This window comes from Catharus ustulatus, chromosome 16 (genome assembly GCF_009819885.2).
Source record: "Catharus ustulatus isolate bCatUst1 chromosome 16, bCatUst1.pri.v2, whole genome shotgun sequence".
Taxonomy (NCBI): Eukaryota; Metazoa; Chordata; class Aves; order Passeriformes; family Turdidae; genus Catharus; species Catharus ustulatus.
Window position 1 is genome coordinate 11,210,538 of NC_046236.1, and position 20,560 is coordinate 11,231,097.

Consider the following 20,560-nt stretch of genomic DNA (forward strand, 5'->3'; position numbering starts at 1 on the left):
AACAGAAAAATAAAAGAATCACCTGATTTGCATGTAATGACAATGCATATTTTTTCTTCACCATTCTTAACTATTAGAATTTAATGTCAACAGAATGAGCCTGGATTAGGATACAGCTCCCAGGGAAATACTGCACACAAAACACCTACACTACACTGCCACTTTGCCCAAGGTTTTCTGTAACAGTTTGGAGGAACTACTGTAAATAAAAGGGAAACAATAAACAATCAACCCAGTCCAGCAAACTGCTACATATGATGATCAAAACCAAAGGCTCTGTGTGAATTATTCTGAATAAAGCTCACTGGAAATCACATTTCACAGAGCCCCTGAACTACTGAAGAACTGTTCTGGAGGACAGTTACTTCACAAAGAATGTGAACCTTCAACCTGAAAAGTGAAATATTTCTGAGCTACTGCTGCAACCCAAGACCCTCCATCCAGTTTTCTCTAATCTCAAGGAAGCATTTGGAGCAGTAGCAGTAGCTGACCTTCAGATGAAAATGCAGACCAAATGCTAAAATATCTTCTCCAGTCAATCCACAACTCTGATTTTGAAATTTAGACTCATTTGTTTCATTTCACTTCTTTGAAATGTTTTGGCAGTTTCTGTGTGTTTTTCAGGGAGCCTTGTTAAACTGCAACAAGTGGGAAGCCATGAAAACAGAGTGCTGACACCCTGGTCACAAACTACCCTCTCAACCCACAAAAGCCACTGCAGGTTACTCAAAGGTTACAACAGAAATGCTCTTGCCCACGAACTGGAATAGAAAACATGATGTTGCTGATACATCCCAGACTGACGGGTTGCACTAAAAAAAAATCATGAGCCAACCCTTTCTTGCTTATTTATATCTGAGGTTTTAAGAACACTACTCAACATAGTCAGACTGATGCTGAGCCAGACCCAAAACATCCTTCATACTCAAAGTATTGTCTTTTAACATCTCATGGTCATTGCAGAGCATCTGGAAAAATAATTTATCGCATGCATACAGCAACAGGAGTATTCCAAGAGCCAGCACCCTTGGAAAAACAGAAATACACCTATTTTTAAGCACGTTTGACATGCCCTGCTTTGTGTTGAGCTTTTGTAGCACCAAGCAAAGGGCGTGGTGTGGTGTTTATTCCACAGGCTTTTCCTTTTCTAGACCTCTAGCACTTCAAACAGCGCACTGGGAAAAAATGCAATTGCAAAGGCTGGCCAGTGAGCACAGGATTACTTCATGACCAGGCAAAACAAAAATCCACTGGATGGCCTCGCATACTCAGAAATGGCAGGGACAAACACTGCTTTTCTGTTCTAAAATATCTCACTGCAGAAGAGAATCTGAACTTTAAAGTCACATGATGATGAAACCATAGGTTTGCTAAACATGCAACGTGTATGGTTTGAATGACTTTAGCTAAGTTCCTGTTTCTCTTACAGAACTGCATGGTTTTTAGTCAGCAAGCGCCTGGATCTTTCACCGTGATGTACAGCAGCTGAAGAAGTTACTGTAATATACACACTCTGCTCTCTGCCAAAATAGAAAAGGCTATAAGCTCCAAACAATAATTGTATTTCATCTGACATTTCTCAGTGAAAGGCTCTGCTCTGTTGTTTCTGTGGAAGAATTCCTTGAAAAGGTAAGTGTTTTATATTATTTGAATATACAATGTTTTATTCAAGAAGCTCAAATAGTGAAGCTAAAGTAGTAATTAAAAGTTTTTAGTTTTCCCTTTTGTAGCAACGTTAGAACTACACAAAGTAAAACACTGTATCTGGGAAAGGTCCTCAGAAAGCAGAAATGTATAATGAAGCTGAAATTTGTGATAAAGCTGGGCATTAGGCAGAGAAAATGTGAAGACTTTTCCAGTAAGTACTTCACTCCCATGGAACCAATGGGAGGTGGATGATGAAATACTTTCAGTGGTGTGGACAAACGACTCCAACTATTGCCTAAAACCAGTCTTTTAAAGGATGGACATTGTCAGATAATCTTAATCCCACTACAGGCATTGTATAGGACAGGAAACACATCAGTGTTTCGGAGGATTATGTTTAAATTACCGTTAGTTCCTTTATATGCTAGAAAAGTAACAACAAAAGCTTTCGGTTTCTCAGGAACTGCTACTTTCCCGCAAGTCAAGGCTAGGATTTCTTAAGTCTTTACAACTTCAAATACTTGCCCAAGAGTGGGAATTGAGCTCTTAGAAGAAAGATGAATACAGTCTTTCACATTTTAGTCTCATGTACTGCAAGCTGCCCCCATCCTTTAACTTGGCAGAGTGAACAGAAAGGACATCTTCTCCCCCAGATCATGTGTTAGCTCAAGTCGATGCAGGACATCCCCACCAAGAGCAGAGTTTCACAAGCAGAGTCATGTGTATTGCTTTAGGACTGGATGAAAGAATTTCTCCTTCTAAAGGCTGGTGACAGAATGCAGAAAGACTCCCCTACCAAACCTTTTACAGAGGAAGAGTTCTGGCTGCCAAGGAGAAATTCCCCTGGTTTAGGAGCTCTTCCTTCCAGACTTTAAATAAACACAAGCCTCCTTGAAACCAAGCTCCCCTTCTGCATTAACATTAAAGTGGGGATGGGGAACCCAAACCCAATGGAATCTTAGGGACCAGGTCCCCTCAGCACTGAAAGTCCTTTCAGAACTTTCTATTTTTAAACTGCTTTTTGAACACTGTGCTCACTGTGTTGGAAGTGAAGGGGAATGTATTCACTGTGCTTCAGAAAGTGAAAATCAAACATATTTGCTTTAACAGCTGAATTACAGGGAGGAAACAGGGATAGAAAGAGGGAAAAAAATCCAAGAAAAATTTGTGACATGACTGATGGCAAATTAAAGTAAGGGAGACCTGAGATAACAGGACAAAATACTGGAGCATGACAACACAAAGATAAACCGAGTAACATACTGCAAACTTCCCTCAGTAACCGACCATAAAACAAACAGAAATAGACCCTGCTTCTGCCATAGTTACCATGACTAAATGGAAATAAAAAAGTCAGTTTATGTCATAGTATGTTGTAAGAGAAAAAAATAATTCAGGTCTTGAGGTGTTTGCACTGTAAGCTGACAGATTCTGCTAAAAGAGTAGAGGATTTGTCTGCTGTCGTCACCCCCTCCACCCACAGCACAGCAGAACATAAACATTACGTGCATTTTGAAACAAAAAAAAAAAAAAATGTCCCTGCAGTATATCCAAGAACCAGACAGGAACTGAGGGAATAACAGATCTTCTCACAGCAGAGGAAAATGACATAATAAATTCCCTATATTTTTGATAATGGAAACTCTAAGTATTTTGGAACAAAAGACGTGGCCAGTTGTATGAATATTCTGAAATAAAACATCATGTGAGAAATAAGCTACTCTTTGCTGCTACTATAGAACATGTATTTTTATTTTAAATTAAATTTAATTTAATTCATTAATTAAATTTACACACTACCAGAAGTCTGTAAAATTTTGCAAACATTAATACTACTACAGCAGAAGTTGGAGCTCCTTCACCCCACTGTTATTCTAAGCATGAACTTGATGCTTTGGGAATGTTTTAAAAGTGGAAAGAGAATTTCTAAGAGCTGCTTTACATGACAGATGAGCACCTTACAGTCCCAGGTCTCTCTGGAGTTACTCATTGCAATGTAAACAAAGGTACAGAGAGGTTGTGCCATGTGGGACTGTTCCCAATCCATCAGCTGCAGGGGCTGCAAGGGAGTCAGGCTGCTCTGGCAGGGCACAATTTATAAACCCAGCCTGAAAACCCTCATGCAGCCACTTCTTGAGAGGGTGAACAGTGCATCTTGGAAAGTGCTATGTATCCTCAAATTTCACTGAAATCTTTATGAAAGGACAAAATATTAAAAAGAAAAAAGAAATATTTGATTGTCAGAAAGTCAGAAATACACAGGTAGGGGTGACCCTTTTAGAAAGAATGCACCTGTGTTTCAGTTTGCAGGAAGAACTGAGGATGTGTGATTGCACCCCCTGCACTCGAGCCTTTCCTACACAATCTGAGCTCCAAACTGCCATTTGCTCTTTTTAATCAAATATGAAGAGTCCCTGACATTATCATTGTGATTCTTTTAAGCTTCTAGGAATAATTTAAAGGGGAAAGTTAATAACTACAGCATTGATTTTAATCTTATTTGCCAAACTGAAAATATTTCAGAATTGACTACAAATTGCTAGGAGATATTTCTTCTGTAATAAACACTTTATAGAATTCAAAAATTATACTCACACTGACTAGCCACAGCAAAGCTGCAAACAGCCTGCTCATTTGGGAAAATTCTGTTTGTGTGGGAATCCTAAGGTGATTCCCTTTAAAACACCACACCTAAAATTTTTTTCTTAGCTCAGAATTCTAATACTTACACTGATTATAATTATAAATATATAGTTGCACTGTTATTTCCCTGAAGTCAATATGTTAATTCTAGCCTGAAGAGATTGCTTCTGTTTAATTTAAATCCTTCCTCAGATGAGGTAATTTAAAAGACATACACTTAGGTGAGGATAATAATATTTAGATGGAGAGGAAGCATCTATATTAATTGTTTAACAATAATGTTCATGTCTGTGGTTACAACTGAAACTGTTCTCAGGCATCTGTCTTGACACCAAATGAGAGCAAAACACATCCTTAACCTGTGCTTGACACTGCTGGGTTACCAGCAACACACCACAATGTGCAAGCAGGTGCTACAGGAAGAGAAACCAAGCTGATGCACTGGCTTGCACAGTAAGCTGCAGTTACTGGAATAGGCATTAAGCCTTCCTTTGTCTTAAACATCCAAAGAGTATTTAAATAAAATTAAAAATATATTGCTATGGTCATAATTGAACCCAGTATCAGTACCAAGGCCAGGTCCTGAGCAAATTTATTCAAGTTTTGGCATCTTTTTTTCCCCTGCAATTTGACAGAAGGCCATGTGATTTCCTGTGAAACCCCAAACTATGTCCTTTGTAGGACGATGTTACCAGAAAAGTTGAATGTTGCTAAATTATTCTGAGAGTCTCTGCAAGGACAGTGAGCACAGTTAGTTGGCCCACAGAAGTTGTTGAGAAGATAATGGAGATGTTCACACTTCACCAGAACTGAATTCTTCCATTCAGCCCTGCAAAATTGATAGAACTGACAGGCAACACTGTAGGCTCTGGTGGGACAGCTCTAAATGTAAATATTTCCTAACCTTGAATCTGCAGTGTGGGATGATAACAAACTTTCTCAAATGCTCAAGTGGTCACAATCCTTCACTAGATTAAGTTTCTAATCTCTCTCCTAACCAAAGATCAAAATTTGATTTAGTTTCCTTCATTCTTAAGACTCCTCCCAAGTATTTCATAAGGAACACATCGCAAAAGTTTCATGCACAAGAACTGCTCATATTTAATAAACTATTCTTAGGTTTCAAAATTTTATTGACTCTTAACTTGTTTCAGGCTTCTGTCAGTCTTGCCCATCAGTTCTTTCCTACATGGTGCATCCCAGCTCAGAGGCTGGAACAGCCAACCTTTCCCTCCTGGAAAACCACCTGTAACACAAAACAACTTCCCTGGGTGCATCAGTCCTTCCTGTAGTGCAATCTCTCAGAAAATAACCTTTTCTACAAAGGAAAAACTCTGTCTTTAAAAAGGGACAAAGAACACTGCTGAATCAAAACATAACTCCGTGCTTTTCTATAAATGAAATTATAATTATGTAAGATTATATACACATTTAATCAAAGCCACTTTGATAAGTCAACTTTTCTAATTAAAACCAGTATTAGAATTCCAATTTTGAGGAGAGATTAGAAATATCAGAAATGTGAAGAAGTGTCAGAGGTAACAACCATAAATTAACTGTCAAACAGTATTAAGACACTGACTTATCTATAATGAGCACTGCTTAAAAACATTAATGCATCTCTATGAATTTTTACCAATTTAACATTACTTTCATTTTAAGAGTTAACATCACTAGAATCCCCTTCTGGAAATGGCATTATGTACAACTAAATATGTAGCTTCTTGCCACTGTGACTTACAGGAACTTCTGTGAGGGGAACTCCAGGGTCCTGTCTTTGCCTGCTTCCTCAGACCAGCTTTAGGTAGAACACAACAAAGTAAAAACACCAAAGTCTAACACCAAATTGGAATCTTTGTGAATTAAGATTTTTTTTCCCCCCAGAAAAGACTCTACACTGTAAAAAATGCCTATTTGTTTAACTTTTTCCACTGCTGAGGAACATCTTTAATCAGATGTTCCAAATTAATTAGGAATAGTGGGTTCGTTATCTCATGTTTAAATGTATTTATTCTTTGCAACTAAAAAAGGTGTGTTATTTTCTGCATCAATCAGTACAAGGTGCACAGAAATTTCCTCTTAGAAATTGAGCTAATTATGCTTTTAGGTGGTCTGGAAAATGTATATATCCATATCCATTACAGCTTTTCACGAGTACATATTATGTTCTCATAAAAGCTTTTTGGCTTAAAAACAAGGAGCCTCCAAGCATTTATACAGTAACTAAATCATTTTATCAACATATCACAGAGTCATTACAGCTAACAGCCTATCCATATTACTCTCAAAATTCCCTATTTCCAGGAATTTATAATGCAGCTGTAATAAATGGTCCTTGTTAAAACTTTATCAACAGGTTTATAATGCACCAGTAATCGTTTTCTCCAAGTTGAGTATGCAGAAAAACATTATTTTTTGCCATTTTATGCAACAGCTACATCTAAGAAATGACAGCATTATTAATGTATAAAGATGTTTTAGTATGAAAGCAGTTTGTTCATAACAGTTCTTAAACACTCTCATTAATTTTATACGGGCTCCTCAGTGCAGACTGCAGATATGAAAGGCTTTGTTTCAGAACAGAAAGGAAGCAGAACTAAAACAAAGAAAGGAATGTGGCTCGTGCCTGATATTGTGATTATCTTTGCATTTTCCTCAGTATGTGGTGTGAGACTGCAGCTGGGTTCAAATGATACAGAATTCCCAGCCTTGTGAAGGGACAGTGGAGCTTTTTGTGGCTGGAGCTGCTGCCCACACGCTGGATTGCCCTGCAAACCGCCTTGGCCTTTTTTGGCGACATGGGGAGGAAAAGCTGCTCCACCTAAACAGAGCCAGCTCCTTCCTCACCCACCCAACAGCCAATATTCCATTTGTTCCACAGGCAACATGAGTGTGCTGGATCCTGGTTGGCCACAAAGCTGAGCTGCACCAAGTGAGGAAAAGGAGGGAGTGGTAAGAGCAGAAACCACATCAAAAATAAAATGGCAAATTTCTCTGGCTAAAAATAATTTCAAACTAACTTGGGTAATAACACAGGAGTGTAAAATCCACCAAGAAATGACTGCATTTATTCTGAACAAATGGTGCACATGCCTGACTGCATATAATAAATTCAATGTAAAAATAGGCATTAAAACTGTACTTTAAAACTTGTTTCACCTTCCTTTTCCAGTTCCGTTTCAAACACCGTTGAACAGGAAATAAGCACGGTGTGGAAAGAAGGATGGCTTCTCACAACATGACATGGATCAGCTACCCAAGCAAGAGCCAGCCCTTCACTTCCCAAGAAGAAATCGAAGCCGTCATAGCTTCTCAAAACATCATATCCAGATTTATGCACTGTTACATTGCCTTTTTTGTACCCACAGGATTAATAGCTGGCATATGTATTTTGATCATTTTCATAAAGAATCATTTGCAGAACAAAGGAGCAACCTTGGACTTACTTCTTCTACTCTTCACCATCAGCAACATCATAATGATTTTTTTATCCTTTACTGTCATCTCCAGACCTGATTATTTAACAGTAACCCACCTTGCCTGTAGTGTACTGTCATTTTTTTTCAACTTTGGTTATTTCAGTTCTCACTATGTTTTAATTTTGACACTTCTCACACTATTACTGGAGAGATTTACACAGTGGACTGCTCTCTGCAATGCCATCCAAAGACCCATCTTGTGTGCAGGGCTGGTGCTGACATACACCTTCTGTTTGTCCCTGACAGAGGCAGTGCTGGCTGGCACTGATAATTATCACCTGGAAGCACACTGCCAGCTGGATCCATTGTTTGCATGGCCCGAATACGAGATGGTTAAATTCACCTTTGGGTTTGGAATCCCATCATTACTCCAGCTCCTCTGTTTTGGTGTTCTGTGGGCTAAAGCAGCACCTGCTGGAGCTCCATCCTTGCAGCAGCACATCCTTGCTTACCCTGCTGTGTACATCACCAGTGTGACAATGTTTATTTGCCGCCTGTTTTATAATGTCATGATTCTCCTCAGGACAACACTGAAACTACAGAGGAGCATTGGAACTACAAAGAATGAGCTTGTGATGAACATTGCAGAAATAGTGTTGTTCTGTGAGAGCTGTGCTAGTTTGGTAGTTATACTTTTTTCTCATAAACCGTGCAGGGATGAAGTAGTTAAAGTCATACAGAGGTGCCGAAGAGAAACCCGTGCCAACAATCACCTTGAAATACCAGAAACAGCCACAACCCATCCAAGTGGGTCTCAGTAATAATTGTTCTTCTAAACACCTGTCAATCCACTGGCTTTTTAGCTTGTGGGTTTTGGTTTGTTTTACTTCTTCAAAAAAAGGGCAATTGTTCCTTCTTTAGAACCCCAACTTGGCCTATCTTACTGAAAGTAAGTACTGAAAGAAAAAAGATGGTCAGTTCTAGTACAGTGATCTGTGAGAAAACTTCAAGGTCTGGGGCTGTTTGGGGTTTTTTGCATATATACATATGTATTTAAATCATCTATTTTTCTGCAAGCATTGCTTCAAAGTCAGGTAGAAAGATGAGTACTGTTGCCACAGAACTGTGCTTCTGCAATAACATCAATGCTCTAGCAGAGCTGCAAACAAAAATGTGGGAGAAAGCAACTTTGAACCAAGGTCAAAATCTGCAGACAGGGCATTTTCTCAGGTGTGCTTCCTCCTTGACTTCTTACCCTTCAACCTAATTATTTCTATAATACTGATATATAACTGGTATATATAATTCCAGCGGCAGCAGTGGTGAAGTTTTTGTCTGAATTCCTGTGCCTAAATAAATAAATAAATAAAATTAATGGGAACACAGGTCCATAAAGGAAAGCTTTGGGTCCTTTGTGAGGCACTGAACTGGAAAGAGCAACAGGATGGCTAATTAAAACTTTGTGCAAGAATGAAAGCTCTTTGTCAATGTACTCTCAGCTTCCACTTTGCATTAGGCTTAGAGCAATTATTGATTTAAGCCATTCCTGATGAGTTCATTCAGAAGTACGAAGTCGTTGGAAGAGTCACATTCAGTAATACACTAACTGAAAAACTGAGAAAAGCCAGCCCAGAACAGTAGAACTGAGGGGCATTTTTAAGAAGGCAAACAAAACCAAGCCCCAGTTCCTAACTGGAACCAAGGCTCTGCTGGAGACAAGATAGAAGCATTGCACATTGAGATGACATTTGATGGGTAAACAGTGCAAAAAGAGGAAAAAATCTGAATTAGAATAAAACAGCTGTGATGCAGGAGTTTGGATGAAGCCCTGCAGGACTGCTAGCTGATGCAGGCTAAGATGTAGGTGCAAAGCTGTAAATGCTTGCTTTGAGCACATTGTTACTGCCACCAAATCTGGCCAGGAGCCTCCTAGGCATTTGGCTTTGGCTTCATCCTGTCCTCTTACAAAGGGAGAGAACGGAAACAGGAAAAGCACTAAATTGTACTAAAACTTGCATAATGACGTGGACTTAGATGGCAAAGTTATAAAAATGCAGTGCTGTGATGAGGAAGTGACTTGAAGAGTTCTGAGAAAAGCTATTTTGGTGCTTAAATCTGTGCCTTTGTATGAAACCTGGTGCTAAAGGAACTGAGAGCGGTTTTCTGCAGTTGTATCCTTTGAAAAATCTTCTGATGGGGTCCAGATTTGTGTGGGGAGCTGGAATAAATGGGATGCCTGAGAGAGAACAGCAGGAACTGACTGATCAATATTAACATCTTCCACAAGACAACAGTCAAGTGCAGAAATGGAAGAATAATAATCATATAGAATATAGATCTAGTATCTAGAGATAGAGATCTAGTCTCACAAATCCTGAATCGTATGGACCATGACTGTATCACCTGCAAATAAAGGGCAACATGTAATCCCACTATGACTGTAAGAACCAACACTTCCCCAAGATGTAAAAATCAGCTGGAAAGATGTCTGCATTACATTGTGTCAGCCTGTTCCCCTGTTCCATTTTGTTCTGCTGCCAGCACCAACAGATGGATAATTAAAGAACTCTACATATAAACAGATCATTATAGAATGTGGTCAGAAAGGAAGTACGTAGATAAGAATCATCTCTTTGAACACAAGAGCCAATTTCATACTTGTGAAATTCTCAGATGGCACCGGAGGTTTTGTTTTGCACCTGAGAAGAAGGAGATTAAACAACACAGACCAAAGATCAGCCTTGTAGAAAGAAGTCTGAAGAGATGAGTTGTAAGAGCTGTACATCAGTGAAAAAGCTGACAGACTGAGTGAAAGAATATGTCAGAAGAGGCAAGCTGTTTATCCCAGCTCAGAAAGTCAGAGTTTCAGCTGTACTGTGGATAAGGAGGATATTTTGTAGTATGGGAATTATGTGCAAATGATTCTACTTTATTTACAGCTTCCATACATTTTTAATTTAAGAATGAAAGAATAAATACTATGTTGTTTCTGAGTCCTGAATTACTTTGAAAGGTGCCTAAAAGAAAATCAAGTCAGTGAAAGTTGGCTGGGACCTGCAAAGTGGTCTGGTGGTGAGTGAATGCCAGTAACACACCTGTGAGGAGCCCCAGGGTCAAGCAGGGCACCAAGGTGCTTCATGGTACTCTCAGCAGGGTACAGAGCTAGAGCAGAGCCACACCCAAGTGTCACAGACAATAAAACCTGCAGGGATGTTAGATGTAGGAGCTGAGAGTGGGTACACGTTGTCAGAATGAACAACTGTGTGTGAGTGTGAGCACTCCTGGGTAAAGCTCCTGGCTGCCATCTGTGAGATGTGAGTACATGTACTCTGATCTCCTCCCTGTCCACATGGAAAAAAACAGTATTTTCTGGATGGCTGGTTATATTGCAATGAAGAAATCTTTCTGTACAATGAAAAGACTTTACAACTGATTACAAGAAAACAAAGTTAAACAGGAGAGAAGAGGTAGAAAAATGCAGAACAGTAACTCAGATAGTTATGAGTATAAATTTTAGTAATACAGAAATGTTTTCATAGAATTTTTCTTGATAAAGTCAGAGCTTACATTAAAGTTTAGGATAATGAACATGTGAAAAAAATCTAGAGAAAATCTGCTTGCATCCAGCTAGAATATGAGAGCAAACACCCCTATGTGCAACAGGGAAGGAACACAAGCAGTTTCCTAAAATTCTTCTAATATACTCTGATATGAGGGAGAAATAGCAGCTCTAGCTGAGATTAAAAGTAATAATTTTTAAATTATTAATAATCCAAAGAATATTTTTAAGAACAAAATAAAATCTCCATGCTGAGATTTTTTTCCCTTATGCAAGCAGCAGCTCGATGGAATCCTTACTTCTCCCAGGCTTAACCCAGTTGTGAACAGTATGTTCCAGAAGAAATACAGCATATATTTTTATAGGCAGGCTGTCAAAATTAACTGAAGGGATATACTGGAAAGTTCAAAGAAGAATATTTTACTTCTGTCTTGGTAATATTTGCATCTTTCCACGACTCTGGTCTGCATTTGAAAAAAACCACTTTGTTCAGTAGAAGAAGAGAAATGATCAGGCTGCTGAAGTTAAAGCTTGAATTTCTGAGTTGGTAACATGTTTCGAAAAAGAACTCAGGACTCATCATTACTGAACCAGCTGGCTCAAACTTGATCTGATCCCACTGCAAACAACATTTGAGCCACTGGATGTGCACACTTGAATGACAACTCGAGCTGCTACATCCCTGCCTGTATTTCTAACCCTGCCCTTAGTTACATTCTAATATTAAACTTACAGACACTGAAAGGCCAGCAGTATTATTTATCTTGATTTTGAGGTAGCTGCAGAAGATTTGGGGCAGGGTGAAAACTGAAGCAATTCAGCCAAACAAAGTACCCTATATAATGTGTCCACTATACATGTTGAACGACAAATAAATTCACTAATGGATAGAATAAAATAATGCATTTCACTTCCATGGTACAAAGTGTCCAGCAAAGGACTGCCAGACTCAGCCAGTAAAATAAAAATTATTGGTGTTTTGCAAAATTTTTGTTAAAATAGTATTTGAATAGAGCCTGAAGTCCTATGATGGGGTTTTGAGCAATCTCCTTTAGTGGAAGGTGTCCCTGCTCATGCAGAGGGCTTGGATCTGGATGGGCTTTAAGATCCTTTCCAGCCCAAACCATTCTAGGATTCTGTGATCTTTCACTAGACAACATTTTGTGACTCCATTTAGTTACATTTTTAGACTATCCCTTAAGAGTTTTGCAATATATGCTCTAAGAAAAATAAAAAGGTTTTACCAAAATAGTTTGAATGGGTTTGAATGGGTGTTGCCCCTGCAAAAGGAAAAGGCTGAACTCTTAAAAATTATTTTTAGTAAGAAAAATGCATTCTCAGAATTATTGGCAACTGAAAAGCCTAAATACACAAAATACGCTACATCCAAGATTTTCTGAAAGCACAGAAACAATTAATTCCAGCTCAAACTAAGTTTGATTATTTGCAAGAAAGATTATTTGCTACTGAGGCTGGACAGGATAAAGTATGAGGGTGCTCTAGAGCAGGGTAATGGATGCTGATTTCATTCAATGGTTGAAAAAGGTGAGAGAGAATTTGGACATCAGTCCACCTGAAAAGCCTTGTGAACAGTATGACAGCACCTATATTCCTTCTAGAGTTAGTTCCAGTAGAGATTTTTACACAATTCTTATTTCTTCTGCAAATGGCTATATTGCAGTGTAAACATTCCAATTTTAATTTATGCTTCCTTCCCCTTCCATGCAGTACATGCTTACTTTTTTTCAGCTTTCTCTACCCTTGCTTGATCTAATTTCTCCAGGATTCTGCAGCTTCATACCCAAAACACTTCCACACTTGTGACAGAATCCAAGAGCCTCTTGTATTTTAGAGGGCTTATCCAGCTGGAGAGGCTGCCACAGAGTGCTGGCACAGGAGCTGTGATCCATCAGACCTCTCAACGTTGTTCTCTCCATACTCACACCTCCCACTTTCCTTCTCCTCAGCTGCCACCTTTCAGCAGCACAGGAACAGGCACATATGTTGAAGCCTGCTAAATTACACAGAATATCTTCTATTACACCCCTGATTCAGCCTCTTGGTGCACTGAAGTACATCACAACTCCACCAGTGCTTCTCAAAGACCCTCTGGTGTTAGACATGTTTACTGAGATATTTACAGAGCTTTACACATCGAGTGCTACATAAAAATAAACCAGGAAAATTCCAAATGCTGATTACTGAGGTCTGACATTATATAAATGGCTACTGCACCAGTTGCTTTCACACATGTTCTCAGCAACAATCACAGTGAGGTTAAACAGGTGGAGCTTTAAGACTCAACACTGTCACAACAGTGACCATGGATCATTAAGGCAGTCACCGTAAAGTCCTGTGGAATACCTGCAACTGACAGTGAAAGAGCAAAAGTACAATGTTTAGCAGCTGCTAAAATTATTTTGAAGCATTTTATGGAACATGGAAATGACAAACAGTGAAATTGAGCTAGATTAATCAGTAACAATAATTTGACTGCATAAACAAGGGCTGAAAACGCTGTGATCTGTTTTAGGAAACAGGATTCAGAGGATTCGCACGATAATCTCATAAAATATTTAGAGAAACACAGAACCCATTCATTACAATATAATAATATACAAAATTATCATAATATTAAATATGATCTCTTAGGCTTCACAATTCTTCTAAGCACAGAAAACAGCTACTTCATGGGTCTTTTGAAAGAGAATTTCCTTACTACTCTGGAAGTATGGCAAAGTGATATATTTCTTACTGTGAATTCAAACAAGAGAATTATCATTCAGAATTATACATTTTAATAGTAAATCAGCTGATATTCACAGCTAGACAAGCAAGGACAGACAGACCAGCTGATTATCAAACCCAGGCCCCCATAATAACAAACAACTGACACCCAGAAGTGAACGTTACACATGAAGAAAAGTAAAAAATCCTTCAGGCCTTTGCAAGATCAGTGGAAGCTCTGAAGGACAGCACTAAGTACAGCAAAACCACATGATCAACAACAATAAAGACTCTTTTTAATCCTGTTCTTTTATGACAGCAAAAAATTAAGACCTTCAAAGCTGGTATCACAAGATTTTTCTAACATTTATAATATACGTTCCACAGTGCAATCGTATTTGTACACGTCTCAAAGCAAAACACTTTAGGCTCTGTCCTCATCCTCCTGTATTAAAACACTCTGTTTCACACACAGTGGAAATCTCCTGTTCAGAAAAATTTTGCCAGCACCAATCTGCACAAACATTCTTTTGATCTAAATGATATCTGATTCCAAAATTATTTATGAAGAGCCATCCTGCAAGAAAAAACTTTTTAGAAACTTTTTAAAAACTTTTTCAGTAACACTACCAAAATCCTCTGTTCCTATGCACACTGTGTTGCAGAAAAATCAGTAAATAATATATTTGCCTCAATGAAGGCAAAGGGCTTCTGCTCCCAAAGCCTCTCATGTAAAGGAACCTCTGCTTCACTTTCCTGTAGATGAGGTCCTTTGTAACCTAAAGATATTTGACCACTGTAATTGGTGTCATACATCTATTATAATGACATGTTAATTGCTTACTCCACACTTCTGAAACTGTCTTCCTGAAGTCCTAAATGCTGAGATCCCATTCACCTTATTCCAGCAGCAGCAGAATGCTGCATGCATGCACAGCAGAGCCACCCACGGCCCTTAAGGTTCAGGTGTCAGATCAACACAACCACAGAAAGCAATTCCACAAATAAAATATTGCTCTTCTGTGAGGAAGGTTTGACTTTCTTCGTGTTCTAAGAACTCTGGCCACCAGTAGGTGGTGTTGCTGGAAACATCAAGTGGGTTTTTTTACCCCCTGCGGATGAAATGCAAAACTCCACCTGCAACACTGGTGTTTAATGCAAAACTGAGCTCCTCATTCTCTGTAGGGTAGGCTGATTTCAGCCATGTGATTTTGAGCTGAGCCATTCTAAGAAGTAAGAGAATGACAACATATACCTGAAAATTTAAATACAAACAGGCAAACTGGGATCGACTTGAAGGTAGGAAAACTGAAATTTATCTTATCCGTTTAGCAAATGACCCTTCTCAGATGCTTGGTATCTTCAATCCAATATTTCCCTTTACATTGCCCAGAGGCTTTTAGAAAATAGCACAAATAACAGTAATAATTGCTTTATATCTGTGTAAAATATGCTTCATTGCAATTTGCAAATAAATCTCTTAATTATTGTTCAGCCGAGCTCTACATTTGAACGGACTATAAAACTTAAAAAAAACACCAGAGGCAGAAAGGAGGGTGCAATGAACATTAGGCAAAATAAATCTGACAAATATGAGAGAAAAGATGTTTGAGAAGTTCTAGTAAAAACAAACCAGCAGAAACAGGGTTAATTCTAGCCTTATAAGGCTGTTCAGCAGCACTTCAACTGCACACAAATTAGAACAACCCTGGGAATCTATAAAGCTTGTTTTATTGCCAAGGACATGCTGCAAGATCTGCATTTTGCTCTTGTAAACTAGCCTTTATTTAATAAGTTCTAAAGCGGAACAGACTTTTATATGATTTTTTGTTTTTACTGCTGAATCATCAACAGGTGGCATCCACTGCAGCTCTGCACACCTAAATGCAAGTTTTTACCGGGAGGACAGTGGAAGTTGGCACATCCATTACGTGTGCACCCAGCAAGGAGCAGCCTGGAGGAAAAGCAGCTCGGGAGAAATGGAATTAAGGTAAATAAACTGTTTCACTGTACATAGTTACCTGTAATGCTTTTAATTGCTTGGCTTTTGGCGGCCTTTCAGGTGTAATTAAAATCTGACCACAGACAGACCTTTTAAAATCAATTGCTCAGGCTGTTAACTTATTTTTTATTGTATTTAAATTTGTTTTACTGCCTTATTCGCAAATAAAAGGTTGTTACACAAAGGAACAGTTTATGTCTGACTCCATAGCTGCTTGAAACAAACATCAAACCTTCTAATAAGTGTAATTTCAGATGGATAACTTAGCATGAAGATTTACACTATTAAAATGATTCCAAACACAGCAACAGGTACTGGGAACTTATGCCCGTTTCATTATGAAATCAAAGCTCTGCAACTCATAATCTTTATTTAAGTAGCTGTAGCTATTTCTGATGACTTGAATACATTTAACCAAACAAACTCAGAGCTGTATTTCTGACTAAAACTATTCTAGCACTCCCACTCCACTAGTGGTCTGCTCTTTCCTCCTCCAGACTGCACACTGTCAGGATTTAAGTCATTAAAATGTGGAAATATGCATGAATTTTACAGGCAAACAATTTAAAAACTATATTTTCGTGCAAAAAAAAATCAGTGGTTTGATAGTAAGATGCAGATTAAAGCAATCCAAAATATTTAAAACTTAACACAAAACAGGCTGGTTTATAATTTTCTTGCTGTTTTATTTGTTTGGGGTGTCTTTTGTTTGTCTCTTTCTTTTTTTAAATAAACTTCTAGCAATGTTTCAAGTGCGTAACATTCAACATTTAGAAGTAAACAAATCCGATAACTGGCATTTTCCATTGCTACCCGGAAGTCAGTGAAACACAATAAATCACAACGAAAAACAAATTGAGCATAACAATGTTGGTGTAAATCAATATGCTGCTTGTATTACCTTCATTTCTAAAATTTGCCTTTCCCTCCCACTGAAAGCAGCAGGAACCAACTGCTTTTCATCTCTGCTGCCTTCTCAGCCACAGACTCTGCTGTTTATTAGCCTTACAGATAGAATAAATACATAAATATATATCTATCTATATATATTTATATATATATAAATACAGTTTTCTTTATCAGTTAAATTAACTCATGTGATTTGTCTGCATTTCTTCATTTTCTATTACTGAACCCCTGACAGGCAAACACAATTTTAACAGACTGCCTCATGATGTATTTTGATCTAGAAAAAATTTAAATTCTTCTAAGTGTACCTTTGCATTTATATCAGAACATGATGTTTCCTACAACCTCAGCTGTGATGTTAAGTTAGCAGAAGCTAATGGACGTGGAACAGTGCTGCAATATGAGATTAATCGTTTTCCATTTGCAAATTGCAGGTCCAAGGATGTTCACTGATTATTAAAAGAAAACAAATGGAGCTAAAATTCCACTGCCTTCCAACTTGCATGAAGAAACACTACTGCTGAAAAGCTTTTATTAGAGACCCAAGTACCACCATGGTAAAAAGATCCCTACATGATCTTAAGGCATACAGGAACTGCAAATTCTCTCATTTAAAATGTATATAGTATCCTGAAAAAACAAATTAAGTATTCACTATTTGTAGTATTATATTTCAGTCAGTTTTAAGTATTTTAAAGTATTTTAATTTACTATTAAAAAGTGTTTATCTTTTTCAATTCCAATCAAAAAATGCTTACTAGGAATTCAGTGGAAAACAATCAAAAATCTGATTTTTTTGGCATTGCCACCAAATTGTAATCTCTTTTCTGCAGATATTTTAACCATGGAAACCTATTCTGCCTCAGTATCACCTGTTATATGTAACAGCACAACTTTTAACCTGAATGGATCCCATTTGTGTAACGAAAGCATATCCTCTAGATTAGCTGATAAATCAGAACACCAACAATATGTTATTGGCCTTTTCTTATCATGTCTTTACACAATATTCCTTTTTCCTATCGGTTTCGTGGGAAACATTCTGATACTGGTTGTCAACATCAGCTTTCGGGAAAAAATGACAATCCCAGACCTTTACTTCATAAACCTGGCAGTGGCCGATCTCATTCTAGTGGCCGATTCTCTCATTGAGGTGTTTAATCTTGACGAGAAGTATTACGATATCACCATCATTTGTACCTTCATGTCTTTGTTCCTTCAGATCAACATGTATAGCAGCATTTTCTTTCTGACATGGATGAGTTTTGACAGATACCTAGCACTGGCCAAAGTAATGAGGTCCAACCTGTTCCGCACTATGCAGCACGCTAGACTGAGCTGTGGGCTCATATGGATGGCATCCATTTCGGCAGCTCTAGTCCCATTTACAGCCGTGCACTTACAGCACACCGGAGAGGTCTATTTCTGTTTTGCAGATGTAAAAGAAATCCAGTGGCTAGAGATAACCCTGGGGTTTATTATCCCCTTTGTGATCATCGGTCTTTGTTACTCATTAATTGTTCGAGTCCTCATAAAAGCACACAAGCACAAGAGTCTGCGGCTGCGGCGACAGAAGGCTCTGCGCATGATTTTTGTTGTTGTCCTGGTTTTCTTTATCTGCTGGCTCCCTGAAAACGTCTTCATTAGCGTCCAACTTCTCCAGAGGAAAAGCGAGCCCGTCTCTTCAAACAGCCCATCCTTCAGGCATGATTATCCGTTAACAGGACATATTGTAAACCTAGCAGCTTTTTCTAATAGCTGCTTGAACCCCTTGATTTACAGTTTTCTGGGGGAAACCTTCAGAGACAAACTGCGACTGTACATTGAACAGAAAACAAAAATGTCAACACTGCATCGCTTCTGTCAGGCTGCCTTAACGTCTGTCATTCCTGACAGTAATGAGCAATCAGAAGTCTGATTTAGTGTCATTGTATCAAACACAGGACTGTGAAGTTGTGCAAATAGTGAACAAAATGCTTGCTACTAACAGAAAAAAAGTGCATTTGTGTGTGTATATATATATTGTATCACTCTATTGAGTACTGAAGGTTTATATTCAAAATGGTTTTATGACAAGACTTCAATGTAGAAGAATATGTTTTAGTCAGATTTATATTTAATTATGAACAGGATTATTAAAAGCTGAGCACTGAAGAAGCTTTATTTTGTATTATACATGTATGAATGACAATATAAGAGAAAATTTTATCAACCTAGGAAGACTGTAGATGTAATCTGATTATCAGACATGATACTTTGCTGGTGTATATAAGGTACTTCCAGTGAAATAATGAAGCTTCCGTAACAGTGAGGAAAAATCATTACAACATATTGATGTGGAGATGCAGAAAACATTGATTTTTTTTCCCCACCCAAACATGTTAAGATGAATGACTTTGCTTACAAGAACTACACAGTACTATTGTCACTGTATTCTAGCATGTCTTCCATGATTAAGTTTTTAATCTTAATATAATCAAGCACAGTGATGAGGTTTTGTCTCCTAAATGTAATCTACTGTTTACATCAGTACTTGATCAAAACCAAAATCATCTGTAACTATAGTGCTCATCTCAAAGAACTTCACTGAAGCAAAATGTAGTGCTTCATTCTGTCTTTTAAGGATTGACCCAGGTGATCTCTCTCAGAACAGACATAATTGGCCATTTTGTCAAAAATGCCAGTGCACCAACACTGTATACATTCACACCTGCCTTCAGATTTGAGTGCACATTGCACAAAATCTCTTTACATTCCAGAGCAAAATGCTGTGATTTTTAAGCAAGCATCACTTTCTGCAAAAGATTGCAGCTATTGTGTAGATGCTGCTTATCAAAGTGACAGAAACCTCCATTTTTAGAAAGGAAGAACATTTGTAATGAGAGTGTGATTAGTGATTATCAGATCTGAACTTTGTGCACACCCATGTCACCTCCAGAAACCCCCAGCCTTTCAAGATTGCAAGCATTTCAGATGCTTTGATCATTTGAAGATTAATTATACTAAGCAAAGAAATGATAGCACCACTTACTGGAAAACAATAGTGTTTCTTTTCTTCTAGCAAATAATTGGGTTTTCAATCTGATTGATACTTAGCACAGGTTACTCCTGAACTTGTTCACAGGAAGCTATAAAGTTCATAGAGATTAGTGTGCAAGATAATTAAAACATCACTTGCTGCATCTCTCAAGTGAACAAACTCATTTCACTTCTGTGCTTATTGACTGAAGCACCAGAACTCAGCAGAATAAGATGCTCTGTCCTATTTCAAATGTCATATATGAATTCATTAGCACAATAACAGTTTTTAAAGGATTTTTAAATGTAGACCTTTAAAACAATGACTAAAGCTACTAAAGCAATAAAGAAAACAGTGAAAACGATGATTCCACTCATATTTCTCATGAAATAGTTCGAGTTTCCTAGTAGAAGTTTTGGTCACAAAAGACCTGACCTATAAACAGAAAGGCCACAGGACGATGATGACTGAATTTGAAATAGATAGCTGGATATTGCTGCAGCTCCAACAGGAATGGTAGTGTGGAGTCTGAGGCAACTGCAGATTATTTGCAAGTGATTGCTAATCACAGTCTAACAAAAAGTGTGTTTAGTCCCATCCTCCCTGCAGAACACTAAATACATCTCCTCTCAAGA

The 20,560-nt window shown here is 38.1% G+C and overlaps 3 protein-coding genes across 3 annotated transcripts in view; 2 read left to right on the forward strand and 1 right to left on the reverse strand.

The window, feature by feature from the left end:
* C16H7orf50 (chromosome 16 C7orf50 homolog) overlaps positions 1 to 20,560 on the reverse strand; it is a 125,026-nt gene that overhangs the window by 91,200 nt on the left and 13,266 nt on the right. The gene's annotated exons all lie outside the window — the stretch shown is intronic.
* Positions 1,266 to 10,719, forward strand: LOC117003710. The gene is made up of 2 exons (XM_033073800.1): positions 1,266 to 1,629; positions 7,463 to 10,719. Exon 2 carries the CDS (start codon positions 7,514 to 7,516, stop codon positions 8,528 to 8,530), a length of 1,017 nt encoding a protein of 338 aa, XP_032929691.1. The 5' UTR covers positions 1,266 to 1,629; positions 7,463 to 7,513; the 3' UTR covers positions 8,531 to 10,719.
* On the forward strand, positions 15,111 to 20,289 carry GPER1 (G protein-coupled estrogen receptor 1). The gene is made up of 3 exons (XM_033073799.2): positions 15,111 to 15,294; positions 15,850 to 15,985; positions 17,341 to 20,289. The coding sequence occupies exon 3, from the start codon at positions 17,751 to 17,753 to the stop codon at positions 18,822 to 18,824; it is 1,074 nt and encodes a 357-aa protein (XP_032929690.1). The 5' UTR covers positions 15,111 to 15,294; positions 15,850 to 15,985; positions 17,341 to 17,750; the 3' UTR covers positions 18,825 to 20,289.